Here is a 20,379-nt window from a genome sequence, read left to right as displayed (position 1 = left end):
TCTGATGCCGAAAAAGCAAAGTCCGATGCGGATGCATTAGTGGCCGTCTATCGGGTGGATGCTGAAGCTGCTCAGGTACAAGCAAGAGAGGCAGCCGAGACCGCCAATACTCGAGCATATTGGGTTGCTGAACTTGCTAAATGCTGATCTCAGAGGGAGACCCTCGAAGAGATCCATGATCGAGGTTTCGATCTTACCGAAGAGATAAAAAGAGGAAAAAAGCTTGAAGCCGATGCTGAAGCCTTGGCTTTCGATGATGATGATGATGGCAATGATGGGATCAAGAGTGGGTCCGAGAGCGGGGAGGAGCCCGATGGAGAAGAGACTACCCCCGTAGATAACCAAAAAACTTAGCCCTTAGTTTTCATTTTGGTTTTTTGTGCAGCGTCCTGTTTGGACATTGTAAATATTCTTGTATATATAAAGATCTTTTCTTTTCCTGACTCGCTTTCATTTTAATCTCTGCCTTGAGAATATTTTGTTTCATTCATGCCTTATGAAGGTTTTCATAAGGCTTTAGGCAATTTGATCGAATTTGGATCTTGTAGCCTTTATAACCGAGTGAGTGCTTACTCAAACTCGAAATAAGGTAGCCCATAGGCTTAGTACTCGAGTTAAGTGATTGTTTGAACCTAAAGTAATGTGGCCCGTAGACTTAATGGTCGAGTGAGTGTTTGCTTGAACTCGAAATAAGAGTAGCCCGTAGGCTTAGTAGTCGAGTGAGTAATTCGAACTCGAGGTAATGTAGCCCATAGGCTTAATGGTCAAGTGAGTGATTGCTCAAACTCGAGATGATGTAGCCCGTAGGCTTATTAGTCGAGTGAGTGATTCGAACTCGAGGTAATGTAGCTCGTAGGCTTAATGGTCGAGTGAGTGTTTGCTCGAACTCGAAATAATAGTAGCCCGTAGGCTTAGTAGTCGAGTGAGTAATTCGAACTCAAAGTAATGTAGCTCGTAGGCTTAATGGTCGAGTGAGTGATTCAAACTCGAAGTAATGTATATCCCGTAGGCTTAATGGTCGAGTGAGTGATTGCTCAAACTAGAGATGATGTAGCCCGTAGGCTTTAGAAGTCGAGTGAGTGATTCGAACTCGAGGTAATATAGCCCGTAGGCTTAATGGTCGAGTGAGTGTTTGCTCGAACTCAAAATAATAGTAGCCCGTAGGCTTAGTAGTCGAGTGAGTGATTCGAACTCGAGGTAATGTAGCCCGTAGGCTTTATGGTCGAGTGAGTGTTTGCTCGAACTCAAAATAATAGTAGCCCGTAGGCTTAGTAGTCGAGTGAGTGATTCAAACTCGAAGTAATGTAGCCCATAGGCTTAATGGTAGAGTGACTGATTCGAACTCGAAGTAATATAGCCCATAGGCTTAATGGTCGAGTGAGTGATTGCTCAAACTCGAGATGATGTAGCCCGTAGGCTTATTAGTCGAGTGAGTGATTCGAACTCGAGGTAATGTAGCCCATATGCTTAATGGTCGAGTGGCAGTCCCCGACTTGTAGGGTAATCATCGGCCCTTGAGCCTGTTTGTGTAATAGATCATGAAATAGAGGACGACACGAGATATGGGCAAAGAAGTTTCTTTTCATGTTGTTATACATGTGTTTATTTTTTATACCAGGGATCGAGCAATCTATATGAGCATGGTTCGTTTTGACCATTTGGCTCTTACAATTTTTCCTATCGGAACCCTGTTGTTATGAAGTAATTTTCTTGCATCGAACTTGATATATTTGAGGGTAATGCCCCACCAGTATTCGAGGTTGATTGCAAAGAGGCCTCAGATACTGTTAAATCGTTCTAAGTTAGCATGATCAATGGTTGCCTCATTAAAAACCTTGCCGAAAAACCCATTTGGGATAAAACCGGTCTAAGGGGAAAAGAGTGCAACGCGTGCTTTCACACCTAAGGCTTCGTGTTGAATGATCCATCCTTATTCTCTAATTGAACTCCTATAAGGGTTAGTTTCGAAATATAAACGAACATGGGAGGGTCGTACCTTAGCAGTAGTATCGTTTTAGGTGTGACACGTTCCAATTTCTTGGTAGTTATTAGCCGTTTATAATACCGAGTTTGTAGGATCCTTTACCGATGTTTTCGAGTACTTGATACGGTCCTTCCCAGTTCAGACCCAGTTTTCCTTCGTTTGGATTGCGGGTGCTGTAGGTGACTTTCCTTAGCACTAATTCCCCGATTTTAAAATGGCGAAGATTGGTTCTTCGATTATAGTATCTTCCGATCCGCTGCTTTTGGGCGGCCAATTGGACGAGAGCTGCTTCTCGTTTTTCATCCAATAATTCGAGGCTAGTATTTATAGCCTCGTGATTTGATTCTTCTGTTGTATATCGATACCTGGCACTGGGTTCCCCGACTTCGACTAGAATCAAGGCTTCAGAGCCATATACTAAAGAGAACGGGGTTGCCCCCATACTGAATTTTGATGTTGTTCGATATGCCCAAAGAACTTCGGGCATGATTTCTCTCCATTTTCCCTTAGCGTCGTTCAACTTTTTTTTTAGGTTTTGAATGATAGTCTTGTTTGTTGATTCGGCCTGTCTATTCCCACTAGGGTGATACGGTGTCGATAATATCCTTTTTATTTTGTGGTCTTCGAGGAATTTCGTCACTTTGCTGCCGATAAATTGTTTCCCATTATCACACACTATTTCGGCGGGTATCCCAAATCGACATACGATATGATCCTAGATGAAGTCTATAACCTCTTTCTCTCTCACTTTCTCGAACGCATGTGCTTCAACCCATTTAGAGAAATAGTCAGTCATAAATATAATGAACTTAGCTTTACCTGGGGCCGATGGTAGAGGGCCGACGATATCCATTCCCCATTTCATGAATGGCCATGGGGATAGGACTGAGAGAAGTTGCTCTCCGGGCTGATGGATCATCGGTGCAAACCTTTGACATTTGTCATATTTTCGAATAAACTCCTTTACATCTTTGTCCATATCGATCCAATAATATCCTGCTCTGATTATTTTTTGGACTAATATATCGGCACCAGAATGATTTCCACAAGTATCCTTGTGAACCTCACGTAAGATATAGTCGGTGTCTCCTGGACCAAAACATACTGCCAATGGTCCTTCGAATGTCCTTCGGTATACTGTTCCATCTGCAGTCAATGCGAATCGAGAAGCTTTGGTTCGTAGGGCCCTCGAATTTTTAGGGTTTGATGGGAGTTTTCTGTTCTCCAAGTATTCAATATACTTATTCCTCCAATCCTAGGTTAAGCTTGTAGAATTTATCTCGGCATGAACTTTCTCGATCACGGACCTTGAGAGTTGAACGACAGTCCCCGAGCTGATCTCATCTTCCTCGACCGATGATCCCAAATTCGCAAGTGCATCGGCCTCACTGTTTTGTTCTCAAGGTATATGCTGTAAAGTCCATTCTTTGAAACGATGCAAAGTTACCTGTAGTTTGTCCAAATACCTTTGCATTCTATCCTCTCGAACTTCGAAGGTTTTGTTTACTTGATTTACCACCAATAAAGAGTCACACTTGGATTCAATGACCACTGCTCCCAAGATTTTAGCTAACTCGAGACCTGCAATCATGGCCTCATACTCGGCCTCGTTGTTAGTCAACCTAGTAGTTTTGATAGATTTACTGATAGTGCTACCTGTAGGCGGCTTTAAAACGATGCCTAGCCGGGACCCTTTTAGGTTCGAAGCCCCGTCTGTGAAAAGGGTCCATACCCCCGATGACGTACCCGATTTAAACAAGAGTTCTTTTTCGACTTCGGGTAAGAGGGTTGGCATGAAATCGACCACGAAGTCCGCTAAAATTTGAGACTTGATGGCCGTCCGAGGTTGATATTCGATATCGTACCCACTGAGTTCGACGACCCATTTGGTCAATCGGCCTGATAGTTCAGGCTTGTGTAAAATATTATGAAGTGGGTAAGTGGTTAATACGCATATGGGGTGACATTGAAAGTATGGTCTTAACTTTCTAGAGGAGCTTATCACCGCCAGTGCCAATTTCTCTAAGTATGGATATCTAGTTTCTGCTTCCCCTAAGGTTTGACTTACATAATAAATGGGAAATTACGTACCTTGCTCTTCTCGAATTAGGATGCCGCTTACCGCGATTTTCGATACTGCCAAGTACAAGCAAAGTTTCTTGTCTGCCTTTGAGTGTGCAGTAGTGGTGGGATCGATAGGTATCGTTTCAATTCCTCTAATGCATGTTGGCATTCCGGGGTCCAGGTGAAATTGCTCTTCTGTCTGAGCAGAGAGAAAAATCCATGACTTCGATCCGACGACCTTGAAATGAATCGGCCTAAGGTAGCAATCCATCCCGTTAGCCTCTGTACGGTTTTTACACTATCCACGACGGTGATGTCTTCGATGGCTTTGATTTTATCGGGGTTGATCTCGATCCCTCGATTTGATACCATGAAGCCAAGAAACTTGCCCGATCCGACCCCGAAAGCACATTTTTCGGGGTTGAGCTTCATGTTGTATTTATTTAAAATCTCGAATGTTTCCTTCAAATGAGCCAAATGGTCCTCTGCGCACAGGGACTTAACTAGCATGTCATCAATATAAACTTCCATTGATTTACCTATTTGTTCCTCGAACATTTTATTTACTAAGTGTTGGTAAGTAGCTCCTGCATTTTTTAGCCCGAAGGGCATTACATTATAACAATAGGTTCCATACTTGGTGATAAACAAAGTCTTTTCTCGGTCCTCCGGGTTCATTTGGATTTGATTGTACCCGGAATAGGCATCGAGAAAAGTAAGGATCTCGTGGCCGGTCGTGGCATCGATCATGTGATCAATGTTAGGCAGTGGAAAAGAATCTTTGGGGCATGCCTTGTTTAAATCCTTGTAATATACACATATTCTAAGTTTGTTCCCTTTTTAAAGGACTACAACCACATTGGCTAACCATTCGGGATATTTCACTTCCCGAATGGACCCTATTTTGAGAAGTTTAGTTACCTCGTTCTTTATGAATGCGTGTTTTACCTCGGACTAGGGTCTTCTCTTTTGCTTCATCGATTTGAACCTAGGGTCCATGCTTAGCCGATGCGTCGGTATATCCGGTGGGATCCATGTTATGTCTAAATGGGACCAAGCAAAACAATCTATATTATCAATAAGAAATCGAATAAGCTTTTTCCTGAGTTCGGGGGTTAATCCCGTTCCCAAGTATACCTTTCGTTCGGGTAGATATTTGATTAGCACGACTTGCTCCAGTTCTTTGACCGTTGATTGGGTAGCGTCGGAATCATCGGGGATCACGAAGGATCTTGGGATCCCCTGCTCATCATCTTCGTCAATCTTCTGATCTTCTAGTTGGTTCGAAGCTGACGTTTGTGATTACTATTTAGCATCACGTTCCCCATTCGAGCCCGACCCCTTTGTCGATGAAGGCAAGGATATCGAAATTGCTTCTTCGACGGCAAACATTTTCCTTGCGGCCGGTTGTTCCCCGTATACTATTTTGATTCCCTCCGATGTTGAGAATTTAAGAACCTGGTGGAATGTCGAATGTACAACTCTCATATTGTGGATCCACGGCCTTCCAAAAAGGGCATTGTATCTCATATCGCCTTCTATTACGTGGAACTTCGTTTCCTGGATAGTCCTGGCCATGTTTATGGGCAGAATTATCTCGTCTTTGGTAGTTTCACATGCCATATTGAATCCGTTTAGAACCAGGGTTGTGGGTACGACCTGGTCCTGTAGACCGAGATGTTATACAACCTTCGATCTAATAATGTTGGCCGAGCTACCTGGATCAATTAACACACACTTAACTTTAGTTTTATTCATAAGTACGGATATTACTAGTGCATCATTGTGAGGTTGCATGACTCCTTCTGCATCTTCATCATTAAAGGACAAGGTTCCTATGGGTGCATAATCCCAAGTTCGATATCGCTTTTCTCTCATAATTGATGTCTTAGTGTGTTTAAGTACCAGCCCCTGAGGGGTATCGACGCCACCGATGATCATGTGGATGACGTGCTGTGGTTCTTCCTGTTCGTTTTGTTTATTGAAATTCCTATTTTTTAAATGGTTTTTGGCTCTGTCGCTTAAAAATTCTCGAAGGTGCCCTCTATTGAATAACCAGGATACCTCCTCTCTTAGTTGCTTGCAATCTTCCGTTTTGTTTCCATGGATGCCATGATATTTACACATTTGATTGGGGTTCCTCTGGGCAGGATCGGTCTGCATGGGTCGAGGCCATTTAGTGTCCTTGATGCGTCCGATAGCCGACACGATGGCGGATGTATCGATGTTGAAGTTATACTCCGATAACTGTGGTGCTTCCTTAGATCAGGTATGCCTATCGAACCCATTTCTGTTCATCAGTCCTCGAGAACCTTGGCTTCGATCATTTCTCTTTTTGCCTCGTACGGGGTTACGTGAAAGTTCGCTACCCCGACGATCTCCGTTGTACGGCCGGTATCGATCCTTGCTTGACCTTGGTTCTCGATCGGTATCCCTTTTAAAATCGGACCCGGAACCCAACTGGTCGTCTTCGACCCTTATTTTATATTGATACCGATTGTGCACATCGGCCCAAGTAATAGCTGGGTATTTGATTAGGTTATGCTTCATCCTCCGTGAAGACATCGAGCTTCGTTTGTTCAGACCTTGAGTGAAAGCTTGAACATCCCAACCGTTTGTGACTGGTGGTAGATCCATTCGTTCCATTTGGAAACGAGATACAAATTCTCTTAGCATCTCGTTATCCTTTTGTCTTATCTTGAATAGGTCCGACTTCCGGGTCTCGACTTTTATGGCCCCGACATGTGCTTTTATGAAACAATCTGCAAGCATAGAAAAAAAATCAATAGAGTTAGATGGTAAATTATGATACCATATCATTGCCCCCTTCGACAGGCTTTTACCGATTTTTTTCAATAATACAGATTCGATCTCATCATCTTCTAGATCGTTTCCTTTAATGGCACATGTGTAAGAGGTGGCATGTTCGTTGGGGTCGGTCGTCTCATTATACTTAGGAATTTCGAGCATGCGGAACTTCTTTGGGATTGGTTTAGGGGCCGCATTTGGGGGGAAAGGCTTTTGTACGAATTTTTTGGAATCTAAGCCTTTCAATATCGGGGGTGCCCCCGGGATCTGATCAACCCTGGAGTTGTACGTTTCCACCTTTTTGTTGTTTTCTTCGATCCTTTTTTCTCCTGATTCTATTTGTTTTGTCAGTTCTTCGAACATCTTAACAACTTCGGGATTAGTCCCTGATTCTTGCTCATTTGACCCTCACTACAGCTGGTTCCGTTTTGTGAGTGACTTCCCGGGGCGTATTGGACTCCGGCCTGCTCGGTATCTGGGTTTGACTCTGCAACTGAGATATTACTATCTGTTGAGCTTGCAATATTTCAAAAATCATACGCAAGCTGTCTCCGTTTTCTTCAATGTTATGGGTATCTCGAGCTCCAGATCAAGTACCACCATGAATGTTATTTTCAGGTTCAGATCGTTGGCCTGCCTCGATGGCCACATGTGAGTTAACGTTCAATGGTACTTCGACTCGAGCTCCAACGACGTTGATTGTATTAATATGGAATCCTGATAAAGTATGGAGATAATGGTCTTGTATTTGAATTTCGAGTTATTGCAGCCCAATCTCTTAAAGAGAAATTGGCACTGCTTCCATCTCCTACTTTGTCTTTGTGTGACAAACAAATTCCAAGCGCCATTTTTCCGCAATCAAAATGGCATAATTGGGCATAATTGAGCGACAATTATGGCGCGATCTACGCCATTTCCCCATGGTACACCCTTTAGGAACATTTGAATCAGGGTGATTAATAACTTTGTTCATTGGAGATTTAATTTGTACTTCCAAGAATTCGGTCCTAGTGTCACCACATTCGATTGTGGCATTCTCTTTTAGACTTGTTGCCCATGGATAGTGTTTACCCCAAAAATGGATAGAGTTGGATTTATACGTAGTTCTAAGGATACGTGATATAAATTGATACAAATCGTGAAAGATATGTAAATGAATATCGAAATTAGTTATAAAATAAATGAATACAAACAGAATGAACTAGTTGGCCTAAGCCTTCAAGTTTTATCACCTCCAAATTGAGTGAAGAACGATTGATAGAAAAAATAATATGACTATATATCAAAAGCCAAAAAGGATAATATTTGCTCTCTTTGCTATGTATCTTAGAAAGAAGAATGTCTGAATGAATGAATGAATGAATATGTGTCTCAAACCCCCTATTACAAATGATAACCACTCTTAATATAGTGGGAGAATCCCATTTTGGATAAATACATAATGGGGATCCCATGATAGATTAACTAATTAGCTTTTCCTTGATTCAAGCCGTGATTTCCGTCGAGATTTTCTCCCCAAATGCGGCTATAACGGCTTTTTTGTTTCTTGGCTCGATATCGATCGTGGCCGATCTCAACCTTGACCGGTTTCTGGATCTCGAGCTCGACCTTGATTCGATCACGATCTTGGCCGGTCTCGGTATTGATTGGTCTCTGGGTCTCGATCTCGATCTTTGTCACACCCCTATTTACCCCCTAAAAGATAATGTATGTTATTTTATGGATTGTGGGTTAAAGAGTTTTTTCAATTGAAGTGACAAATTTGAATAGGGATTATTTTATTTACAGAGTCGCCACTTGGAATTGATTTTTCGGTGTTCCAAGTCACCTTTTATTTGAATCCCTAATCAAAGGAAGGATTAACTCTATATTTATTGGTCTGCGAAAACAAAGTCCAGGTAAGGAATTCTGTTGACTGGGGAGAAGGTGTAAGGCATTCCCCTAGTCCTGTGGTTCTAGCACGGTCGCTTTATTGACTATATTTGGCTTATATTATTTTTGGATAAATTGTGTTGTATTGGTTTTTATGTTTTACCTATGTCCGCTTTTATTGCTTGATTAGATTTATGAAAATTATCTTGAAATAAGTCACGCATACGTGTACTCACTTTATTCGGCGTGTCAAGAATCATGTCACGCGAACGTACATAATCAATAACACATTTATTACTATTCGAAGTTTGATTGGTCAAGTCGCGTGAACGCACACTTGTATTTGGGGTTACGTATCCCAACTATGCCACGGGAATTGTACATATAGCCATGATATTTAATTATGTAAAGCACGCCTAAAGCAACTAGCGCACTTGAATTATTTTTCTAAACTAATTTGATATTATTGTGAGGCTATTGAATGATGGATATGGAGATGTTTGGAGTACATGAAGTTTTTAGCTATTTGGAGTAATCCAGCAATTATTTATTGTGGACTACATGAGGAAAATGGGCCAGCTAAAAGTATTTACCAAGATTCGGCTAACTGTTGCCATTTAATCCCTAGATACTAATTTCAATTGAGAGGAAATAGCATAGCTATGCAAAAATACTATCAACTACTTAAGGCCTCAAACATTCAGCGATAAAAAGAATAGCTTTGCCTTCAATTTTATCATTATTTATCTAAGTCAAAGCATCTAATCAAATAACATCAAAATAATGGATTAACTAATCAAGATAACGACCAAACAACATGCTAATATATAATAACAACAACGAATTTCCAAACTTCCTCAAATACTAAGAAAACAAAATGGAACTTTTAGGTAAACTCATTTCGAGTTATGGATTCAAAACTCGCATAGATATATAAACTTGATGAAATAATCATTCAAATAAAATTCATGAATCGAACTAGGAAGACACAGTATATGTGTGAAAGAAACGGACCTTTATTGCCAAGTCTGAATTTTAAGATTTGCAACTTAACAAGCGGACCAAACACCAGCGACCACGATCGGAAACCAGTAACGGCGAACTCAAACTCGCCTCTCGAATCCCTTTTAGCTTCAGTTAAGGGAACCCACTTTTTGCTGATTTTTGGTGAAACTCGGCAGCTGTGTTTTTGGGTGTTTAATGGCTGAAATTAGAATTGTTAAAGTGGCATTTGATTACTGGTTTTTGGGTATTTAATGGTCGAAATTGGAGGTGTTAAGGTGGCATTTGATTGCTGGTTTTTGGGTGTTTAATGGCTGAAATTGGAGGTGTGTGTTAATGGAGGTTTGGTGCATTTTTGGATTGGGGAAGAAGGAGGTCATCCCCTTCTTTCTTCTTTTTTGTATGTGTACATATATTAAGAAAGGCATGGCCCTGGATAGGGAGGTGTGGAGGTCGAGCATTATGGTTGTAGGTTAGGGGGTAGTTGAGCATTTTTCTAGCTAGTCTGATAGAGTTTGGTCTAGGTATGCTAGCGGTTGTTGTTCATCACAGTATTTTTATTTCCATAATTTATTTTTTAATTTTATTATTGACATACTTATTTCCCTTCTACTTATTTGTTGTCTCTTATGGTGCTGATTCTATTTGTCTGGTTTTTATGTTGTTACAGATCTTTTGTCTCTGAGCCGAAGGTCTTCCGAAAATAGCTTCTCTATCCCCGGGTAGGGGTAAGGTCTGTGTACACTCTATCCTCCCCAGACCCCACTAGTGGGATTACTACTGGGTTGATGTTGTTGTACATATATTAAGAAAAGATGAGAGGAGGAGTGTTGAAAATGAACGATGGGACAAGGAATAGTGACACGTATAGGTGGGTGATGTGATAAGGGAATAGTGAAAGGGAGTGAGATGTGACACGTAAATAGTGTAGTAAGTGGGTGATGGGACAAAGATATAGTGTAGGGAAGGTAGGAAGTAATTTTATTAGATTTGGTTTGTGATTCAAATAAATTCTTCCGCCCTCTACGTAATAGACTTTGTTAAAAATATTACATATTCTCTAATAAAGACTACTAATAAAAATAATATAAAAGTTAAAATATCAAAATTAAAGTTAAAACTATTTAAATACTAAAAAACAAAAGTGGTAAAAATTTTAAATATAGTCAAAAATTAGGTGCTCACAGCATGCCCCTCTTTGCTTGGAAACATGAAGAGTTTTCAGGCAAAGACAAAGTGAGCCGTATGATTAATTTTTGACCATACCATTATTCAAAAAGGAAGAAACAAAGAAAAGAGAAGAGAGTGCAAGAGTGCAACTGAGTCCTGGTTTTGGACAACCTACATATCCCGAGTTATAAGAGAATCAAGTTGCGTGTAGTTCTAGTGGGTTAAAGGATTGAGTGATGAGTTTGAGAGTCGAGTGACGTTTCGTCGAGGCTCCGGTCCGTGGCCCTGTTATTACATCAAAATCAAAATCAAAAGAAACTAAACAAACCTATCAGCTATGAGTTACAAGATTCCTGTCTATAAATCTTCTGAAACTTGATCTTGAGTCTTGACTGGTTCTTCACACAGACTCTGATCTGAACCTTGATGCTTGCTAGCTGCAGGTGCTAGTTCATTCTTCTAAGGATTTTTCTGATCAAAACGGGAAATAGCCTGTGACTTCAATCATGTCTAGAGCAGTCCATATCTTTTCATCTACTTCTATATTTTGGATTCACTTTTTTTTTTCTTTTATTATGAATTGAGACTTCTTATTTTGGTCATCTCAAACCTTGTGCCTCGAGGTAAAACCTGCTCAGACACCAAAACAAAAAAATGAACGAAATTTTTCTGCCCCAGTTTTCACTAGGAAAATTTTGTGAGTTATTGTAACAAAATTCTAAACTACTTCTTTATTGAAAGCAATAAAAGGTCGGGAATGGTGTACCCTTGAAAAACAAGGACTAAGGAATAGAAACCTTATGTCAAAATAAAATCAACTAGGGAGTGGAGACCCTATGTTGGAAAAGCGACTAGGTTGAAAAGGAGACTAAGGAGTGGAGACCCTATGTTGACAAAGAAGACTAGGGATTGGAGAATCTATGTGTAAAATAAAAATAAACTAGGGAGTGGAGACACTATGTTGGAAAAAGAGACTAGGGAGTGGAGACCCTATGTCTAAAATAAAATCAACTAGGGAGTGAAAACCCTATGTTGGAAAAGGAGACTAGGGAGTGAAGATCCTATGTCTAAAATAAAATCAACTAGGGAATGAAGACCTTATGTTGGAAAAACGAATGCTAAAACAAACCAAGAAGGATTTTTTTTTGTTTTTTTTTGGTTGAGAAAATCATTTTTTTAAACAAATTGCCCCAACGCTTATTTTCCGAGGGCATGAACAAATGACCCTCTTTTTAAAAATAAAAAAATTATCCTAGAAGAAAATTTATCTGACTAGATTTCTTATCTTAGGAGAAAGAGTCATCAAACTAAGATTTCTATCCCAGGAGAAAATTCATTAGACTTGATTTTTTTATCTTAGGAGAAAGATTCATCAGATTAAGATTTCTATCCTAGGAGAAAGATTCATCAGACTAAGAGTTCTATCCTAGGAGAAAATTCATCAGACTAGGTTTTTTATCTTAGGAGAAAATTCATCAGACTAAGACTTCGATCCTAGGAGAAAGTTCATCAGACTAGGTCTTTTTTTTAGGAGAAAGATTCATCAGACTAAGACGTTTATCCTAGGAGAAAATTCATCAGACTAGGTTTTTATTTTTATTTTTTTTAATTTTTTAAATGTCTTATTTTTTGCTATCTTAGGAGAAAGCTTCATCAGACTAGGATTTCTATCCTAGGAGAAAATTCTTCAGACTAGGTTTTCTTATCTGAGGAGAAAGATTTATTAGACTAAGACATTTATCCTAGGAGAAAGATTCATCAAACTAGGTTTTTTTTTTGTTATCTTAGGAGAAAGATTCATCAGACTAAGATTTCTATCCTAGGAGAAAATTCATCAGACTAGGTTTTCTTATCTTAGGAGAAAGATTCATTAGACTAAGACATTTATCCTAGGAGAAAGATTCATCAGACTAGGTTTTTTTTGTTATCTTAGGAGAAAGATTCATCAGACTAAGATTTCTATCCTAGGAGAAAATTCATCAGAGTAGGACTTCTATCCTAGGAGAAAGATTCATCAGACTAGGTTTTCTTATCTTAGGAGAAAAATTCATCAGACTAAGACTTCTATTCTAGGAGAAAGTTCATCAAACTAGGTCTTTTTTATTTTATATATCTTAGGAGAAAGATTCATCAGACTAAGACTTTTTATCCTAGGAGAAAATTCATCAGACTAGGTCTTTTTTTTTATATATATCTTAGGAGAAAGATTTATCAGACTAAGATTTTTTATTGAGAGGAAAATCCATCAGACTAGGATGTATCCCTAGGAGGAAACAATGTGAAGAGCAATGGCAAGATTTTATGCACACTAGCAAGACAAATAAAGGTAAAGATTTGAGAAACTTCCCTTTGTCGGCTCTTCTCTTCTCTTCTTTTTTCTTCTTTTTTCATTTTTTTTAAAATTTTTTTTTCATTTTTCTCGTTCTTTTTTTTTTTTTGCGGCTTCTCTCCCTGAATTGCTTTTCTCCTCTTTCAAACAAAGAAAATTTGTGAGTTTTAAAGGTGGTGTTCGGTTTGTGGCTTTGAGTCTTGGGCAGCTTGGCTTTGTGTCCATTCTCTTTTAGAAGACCAACTGCATTGGTAGTTGGCTGCACTGCTAAGAGACTTTGTTGTTTCTTTCAAGGGACCTTTACTTTCTGTATCAATCCTGATCGTTTTGCTCCCAGTGCCATTGGTGTTTTGTGGCTCAATCGGCCTTATCCCAACTGGAGATCTTTGCTTAGGTGACCTTTTCTGATATATTGAATGACTTCCTGCTTTTTGAGCAATTTGTCCGTCAGAGAGAATCACAAGTTATCTTTGCTTGCGCCAAGTAGGCTGACAAGAGTCTTTTGGGGGGAGATTTTGCATGAATCCTCAAGGCATGTTGACTGTTACAACTGAGTGTGCTGGCCAAATTAACTTTGTGCAACTGAAAAGCTGGTTGCAGATTTTGAAATCTTTTCTTGCTTATTTTGACACGGGCTGACTCAGAGTGAAGAACACAATGATGCACATAAACAATATTAACAAGAAATGCCCCTGTCAGGAAGGATAAAAGGAAGAGTTTTTTCCCCAATAACTAGCCTTAATGATCATGACATGCATTTTGGACTCAATGGCCTAATCTATCAAACTAATCTAATCTTTCCTTTTACCATTCCTATGACCTTTGAAGTCGGGCTTGTTTGTACCAATTCTTTGCATCAGCCTCATGAATCACTTTCGACTAGTGGTGCCTCGGGGGATTTTTACCAACAAGTCTCTCTCATTTCTTTATCTATACTTACCGTCGTCTTACAGTGCCCGTGAGGGTTTTCACTAGTAGGACTCTCTCATTTTTCTTCTTCTTTATTTTTCCTTTTCTTTTGCTTTCTTGTGTGAGCAACTTGACAGTGTCATATGTTGCGTGACAACCATTACTCATTGCATGCTTCTTTTGACATTCATGAAGGCTTATTGGGAGGTCTTATTAGGAAGGTTTTTGGATAAGGTTGAAAAGAAAGGATGGCATGAAGGCTCCAAGTAGACTAAATATGATGGGCTGTACACTTACAACTCTTGGAATCGACTCTTAAAAAAAAACTAAAACAAACTCATGCCCCAGTTTTAGATACTGGGGATTTTCGGTTTTTTTTTTTCTGAACTCTTATTTGGTTGGACCGAACCGTGTAAGGTTGCTTACGTATCCTTTTTTAAAAAAGGAATCAGGTCAATCGTAGTTTTTTTTAAAGCAACTATACCATTAGGCAGTACTTGCCTAGTGGCTAATATATAAATAAAATCCCAAAATGGGTCCAAAGCTTACAAGATGTCCAAACCAAAATAGAAGTTGCATGAAGCTACTAGCTATTAAAAAGATAGACAAGCTAAAATCTAATGAACTAGCTATTACAACATAATAAGTTGAATGCTTCCTTCTCCTATCAGTGTATGTGAATCCAATTGCCATTGGCAAATACCAAGCAACACCTATCAAGCTCTCACCAGGCGCCAGGGAATACTGTCCATAGGCTAAAATGAATTCCAAACATCTCCACCACAGAGTTGAAGCCAGCATAGTCTTCCAATTGTAGCTACTATATAATCTCCATATGCAGTGAACTGATTTTGTCCAAGTATTAATCATGTGCTCACTCATCAAAACTAATGTGTAGAAGAGGAGCCTGGCTTTAGGCAGGCTTTGCAAGGCAAAAGCTATACTTGGGTTGGCTTTAAGCAGGCTTTGCAAGGAAAAAACCAGGCTTGAGCTGGCTTTACGCAGGCTTTACAAGGCAAAAGCCAGGCATGAGCTGGCTTTAGGCCAGCTTTGCAAGGCAATAGCCAGAAATGAGTTGTCTTTAAGCAGGCTTTGCAAGGTAAAAGCCAGACTTGGGTTGGCTTTAAGTAGGCTTTGCAAGGCAAAATCGAGGCTTGGGCTGGTTTTAGGCAGGCTTTGCAAGGCAGAAGCCCGGCATGAGTTGGCTTTAGGCTGTCTTTGCAAGTCAATAGCCAGAAATGAGCTGGCTTTAAGCAGGCTTTGCAAGGCAAAGGCTAGGCTTTGAAACTGTGCCTTTTTGTGATCTTGTAAGCTCAGATCCTTCCCTACTAGGACCTTTAATGTAGACATCATTCTAAACATTGCTAAACCATCCTCAGATTGAGCATGAAAGCATGCTAATACCACTGAGAAATGATTCAACAATCTCCAGAAATACCATATGATGGATTCATCATTTTCTTTAGCATTTGGACATATCAGAAGTAGGATAAATTGTACCATCCCACACCTGCTTATCGCATTTTTTCTGTACACTATCAAAGCACCCCCAGAATGAGCATGAGACCATGCTAATACCATTGGAAAGTACCTTAATAGCATACTGAATGAGACAAAGAAACATGCAGGTTTGTGCAGAGTCCAATCCTGTGAAGCTATCAGTCTGGGGTTCTTCTCTTTGCTATCCTAACCCTAAGGTTAGGTGATTGAGATTTATCTAGATTGATCAAACTCCTCCCTGCACTAGGCAGTTCAGAGAATGAATGAAACTCAGATGTACCTACAAAAGAAAACACAATGTTAGCGATAAAATCCGCCACTGAGTTGCCTTCTCTGAACACATATTGAAAGATCACATTGAAGTTGTCCTTCATCTCTATAATTTTCTTCACATCCTGTGCAATTACCCAAGGAGGATCCCATTCCCTTTCTATCACCTTCTTCATCACCAATGAATCAGTCTCCAATATGAGAGGGTGAAGATCATGCTCCACACAGTATTCCAACCCTTGAAGAATAGCCTTAGCTTTAGCTACCACATTAGTTGTCACTCCCAGGTCTACTGCCCTAGCATACACCACGTCACCTTCATCATCCCTCACACAAAAGCCTAGGGAGCTAGGTCCAAGATTGCCTTTTGAGGCTCCATCAGTATTACATTTGTACCAACCATGACAAGGAAACTCCCATGTTACTCTTGTAGTGATCAATATAGGTTTATATCCTTCAAAGTATTGAATCATGTCTGGCCATAACAATGGAATATTAGGCATCCAAGCATACCTCACCCTTTCCAGTTGATGCAATGTCCTATTTATCTCATGAATCACCCTATTTGTGGACACTGAACCCCCATGTTTACCTGCATTTCTTCTTTTCCAAAGCTCCTAAGTGATGATAGCTGGTACTGCTTGAAATAATGGCTTTAATTTTGGACAACACTGAGCATACCACCAATGCCTTATAATCTGCTTCAATTGAATCTATTGCACAGTAATTCCAGCAGCCCCCATGAACAAGTTCCATACCTTAGAGGCAGTAGGACTTGTGACAAATATATGCTCAATGGATTCCTCTTGGGGCTGCTGACAACACCAATACCTAGACATCACCATTTGTCCTTGCCTCCTCCACATGTCATCAGTGGCTATTTTCTGCCTCCACAATCTCCACAAGAAGAAGTATATCTTGAATGGAAAACCTTTAATCCACATTAACTTGAATTCCTAATTAGGATCAGCCCTATGCCTTAATATTTGCCAAGCATTGCTAACACTGAACTTGCCTGAAGGAGTTGGCATCCAGTATGGCCTATTCCAATATCCCTCACTACCTTTATAATGCACATTTAGCCTTATATGTTCTGCAATTTCTTCATTGAAAGTTTGATCTAGCAGCTGATCATCCCATGTTTCCCCTTGCCGCAATTCTGCCACCTCTTGAAGATCTTCATTGATTGGACCCTCCCCTAAAATGCACCATTGTTGGTAGCTCCTTCTTGCAATACTTATTATACATGAAATTAGACCACAAAGATTTTGTGGTCCTAAACCTCCACCATAGTTTAACAAATAGTTCCCTTGAGACATCATGTAAGGACCTAAAACCTAGGCCCCCTTCCTCTTTAGGAAGGCAAAGATTTTGCCATGAAGCCCAGTGTCTGCTTCTCCCTTCTTCCTTTGTGCTCCAAAAGAACCTAGCAAAAGTCTTATGTAGATGCTCCAGGATGTTGTTTGGTGGATCAAGGACTGATAACATATGAACTGGCATACTTTACAACACACTAGAGATGAGTGTTGCCTTTCCTCCAAATGACAACAGCTTTCCTTTCCATGAATGCAATTTAGCCTTCACCTTCTTGATAAGATCCTCATAATAGTCCTTCCTCCTTCTAGTGTAAAAAATAGGACACCCTATATATGTGAAGGGGAATTTAGCTCTTGCAAATCCTGTAATAGCTCCAACTGCCTGAAATAATCCATTAGCAACCTTTGAATGCATGTAGTATGAACTCTTATCTTTGTTGATCATCTGACCTGATATCTTCTCATAGTTCCCCCAACACTGCCATAATCTTTCTCAAGGAGGGAGAATGAGAAAATGCATAGATTATCGTATCATTAGCATATGCCAAGTGGTTTAAAGGATCAAACCACTTAGGTATTCCAAATCCCACAAATAACTTGTCTTCAAAGAGCTTATTCAAAGACCTGGAAAGTACCTCAGCTGACAGAATGAACAATGCTAGAGATAGGAGATCCCCTTGTTTCACACCCCTTGTAGACTTAAAGAACCCTGAGGACTGCCCATTCACCAATACTGAATACCAGTTATTTGACATCAAGTTCCACACCATGTTGATGAAGTGCTCAGAAAATCCCATCTTCCTTAGCACATGCAATAAGTACTTCCATGAAACCCTATCTTAGGCCTTAGCCATATCAAGCTTGATCACCACATTAGCTGGCTTTACCCTTAACCTTATGTCAGTGACAATTTCTTGAGTAAATAAGATGTTCTTAAATATACTCCTACCCTTTACAAATCTGGATTGATTAGGGGATATTAGAGATGGCAGAAAACTCTCCAATCTGTCATGTAACACCCTAGACAAGACCTTGTTAATGAAGTTGCTCAAACTAATAGGTCTTAAGTCAGAGAAGGTCTCAACTACAGGTTTCTTGGGCAACAACACTAGATTGGTGTGAGTGATGGATTTAGGCAATGCAGCTCCTCCATAGAAGTGTAGCACCATGTTGTGTATATCAGCACCAATAACATCCAACATGTTTGATAAAATAGGTCAGTGAATCCATCAGGACCACTAGCACTCTCCCCACTAAGCTCAAAAACTGCGACCCTTACTTCTTCAATTGTTGGCAATCTACTAAGTTCCAAATTCGGATCCATAGTGACCATCGAAGGTACATTATTGAGCAAGGAAAATTCAGAAGCATCACCTTCATTTGTGAACTATTTTTGATAGAAGTCCACTGCATCTGTAGCCAATTGCTCCTGGTCTTCAATCCATACCCCCACTACCACTTTTGATCCTCTTCAGTTGCAATTTCTTTCTTTTGCCATTGACATGATTGTGAAAGAAACTTGTATTCCTATCTCCTTCAGCAAACCAAGTCATCTGAGCTTTTTGCTTCCAATACTGCTCCTCAATACTCAAGTATTTCGTTAATTCAGATTGAGCCTTTTGAAGCACAATCCTATTCTCAGTTATAGGCTCTTCTTCAAAAAACATCTCCTTCACCTGAACAATGTCCTCCAAAATAGCCAATTACTTGCAGATATCACCAAATGTTTCCCTACTCTATTTTGAAAGTACTGCCTTCACCCTCTTGATATTCTTCTTGAACATCAAAAACGGATCCCCTATGAAATCAGCTTCCCAATTCTGCCTCACCACATCCATAAATGTAGTATGCTTTGTCCAAAAGTTCAATAACCTGAAAGGCTTGGCAAAATTGGTTGTCTGCACCCCACATGTCATTAGCAATGGTGCATGATCTGATCCAATTCTGATTTGATGCTCAACTTCAATAGTTGGCAACATGTTCTGAAATGGAAAATTCACAAAAGTCCTATTCAATCTCTTGAATATACACTCAACATTGGATCTCCCATTCCACCATGTAAATGGACTTCCTTTGTACCCTTTCTTAAGCAAACCACAAGAGTTTACACAAAATGCAAAATCCTCATATTCAGGAGGGTGTACTGGAAGTCTCCCTATTTTCTCATCTTCATGCAATACCACATTGAAATCCCCTCCTACCAACCATGATAATTCCATATCACTTGCTAAGTAATACAAGTGATCCCACAATTCCAACCTCTTCATTGCTGAACATTTTGCATAAATAAATGCCATCATCATGTGCTGCCCTAGGTCATGGTGAAACACTCTCACAGTCACATGTTGCTCAGTATCCTCCACTAATTCTCATTCCACCACTGCATCGAAGAACAACCATATTTGCCCATTAATATTTGCATAAGCAGTCTCCATATTCAACCTCCTTCTATATCTATCAATGAGTCCCTTCTTTTGAAAAGGCTTCATCAATGCAACTACACAAAAATTATGCTCCCTATTCATGTTGATCACCCTAGGAAAGGCATGTTGTGTATTCACAGACCTTATGTTCCACATTAATGTTTTGATCATCATCATTTAGATAGAGAAGCTGCCCTCCTGGACATTATTCTTGAAGGTTGTGGTGGATCTTTACTCTGATTCTTCTTAGTTTTCTTACCTCCTTTAGCACTAGTTGTGGGTGATAAATCCCCTTCCCTAGCCACTTGTTTGAAGTTTTGTACAATTGATTCATCTTCTCCTTCATCCTCCATTGGATTTTATCTCAATAAGTCTTCATCAATTGGTGTCACATTGTGTGGAACAATTGCCCGCTCATCAGCCCGTTCATACTCCTTGAATTGTAGCTCATAGACACTACCTAGCCCAGGAGTTACTGTAGCAGTCTGCTCTGAATGCACTATTCTAGTGAGATCACCACCCTTCCCATTGCCTGAAATTTGGTCTGAACCCACTATATCATCCTTAATCTTCACATTAACATCTCCATCAAGTTTGTTCTTCGATGCATACACCGGAACACCATCTACATAGGCCAAAATCTCTCCAGTTGCACTAAGGTTGGGGTTTACTATAGCTGCCTCATCAGGTGAACCTGGCTTTAGGCCTGGCGTCGCCATCCTAACGCCTGGG

General features: G+C 40.0%; 1 protein-coding gene across 1 annotated transcript; it reads right to left on the bottom strand.

Moving 5' to 3' along the window:
• Positions 1-18,660: 18,660 nt before the first annotated feature.
• LOC138894455 (uncharacterized) lies at positions 18,661-20,000 on the bottom strand. The gene is made up of 3 exons (XM_070179151.1): positions 19,907-20,000; positions 18,985-19,493; positions 18,661-18,900 (listed from the first exon to the last, which is right to left on the bottom strand). Exons 1-3 carry the CDS (start codon positions 19,998-20,000, stop codon positions 18,661-18,663), a joined length of 843 nt encoding a protein of 280 aa, XP_070035252.1.
• Positions 20,001-20,379: the final 379 nt, after the last annotated feature.

The sequence above is a fragment of the Nicotiana tomentosiformis genome, chromosome 6, assembly GCF_000390325.3.
Source record: "Nicotiana tomentosiformis chromosome 6, ASM39032v3, whole genome shotgun sequence".
Classification (NCBI taxonomy): domain Eukaryota; kingdom Viridiplantae; phylum Streptophyta; class Magnoliopsida; order Solanales; family Solanaceae; genus Nicotiana; species Nicotiana tomentosiformis.
This window is presented reverse-complemented; position numbering and strand designations above follow the sequence as displayed.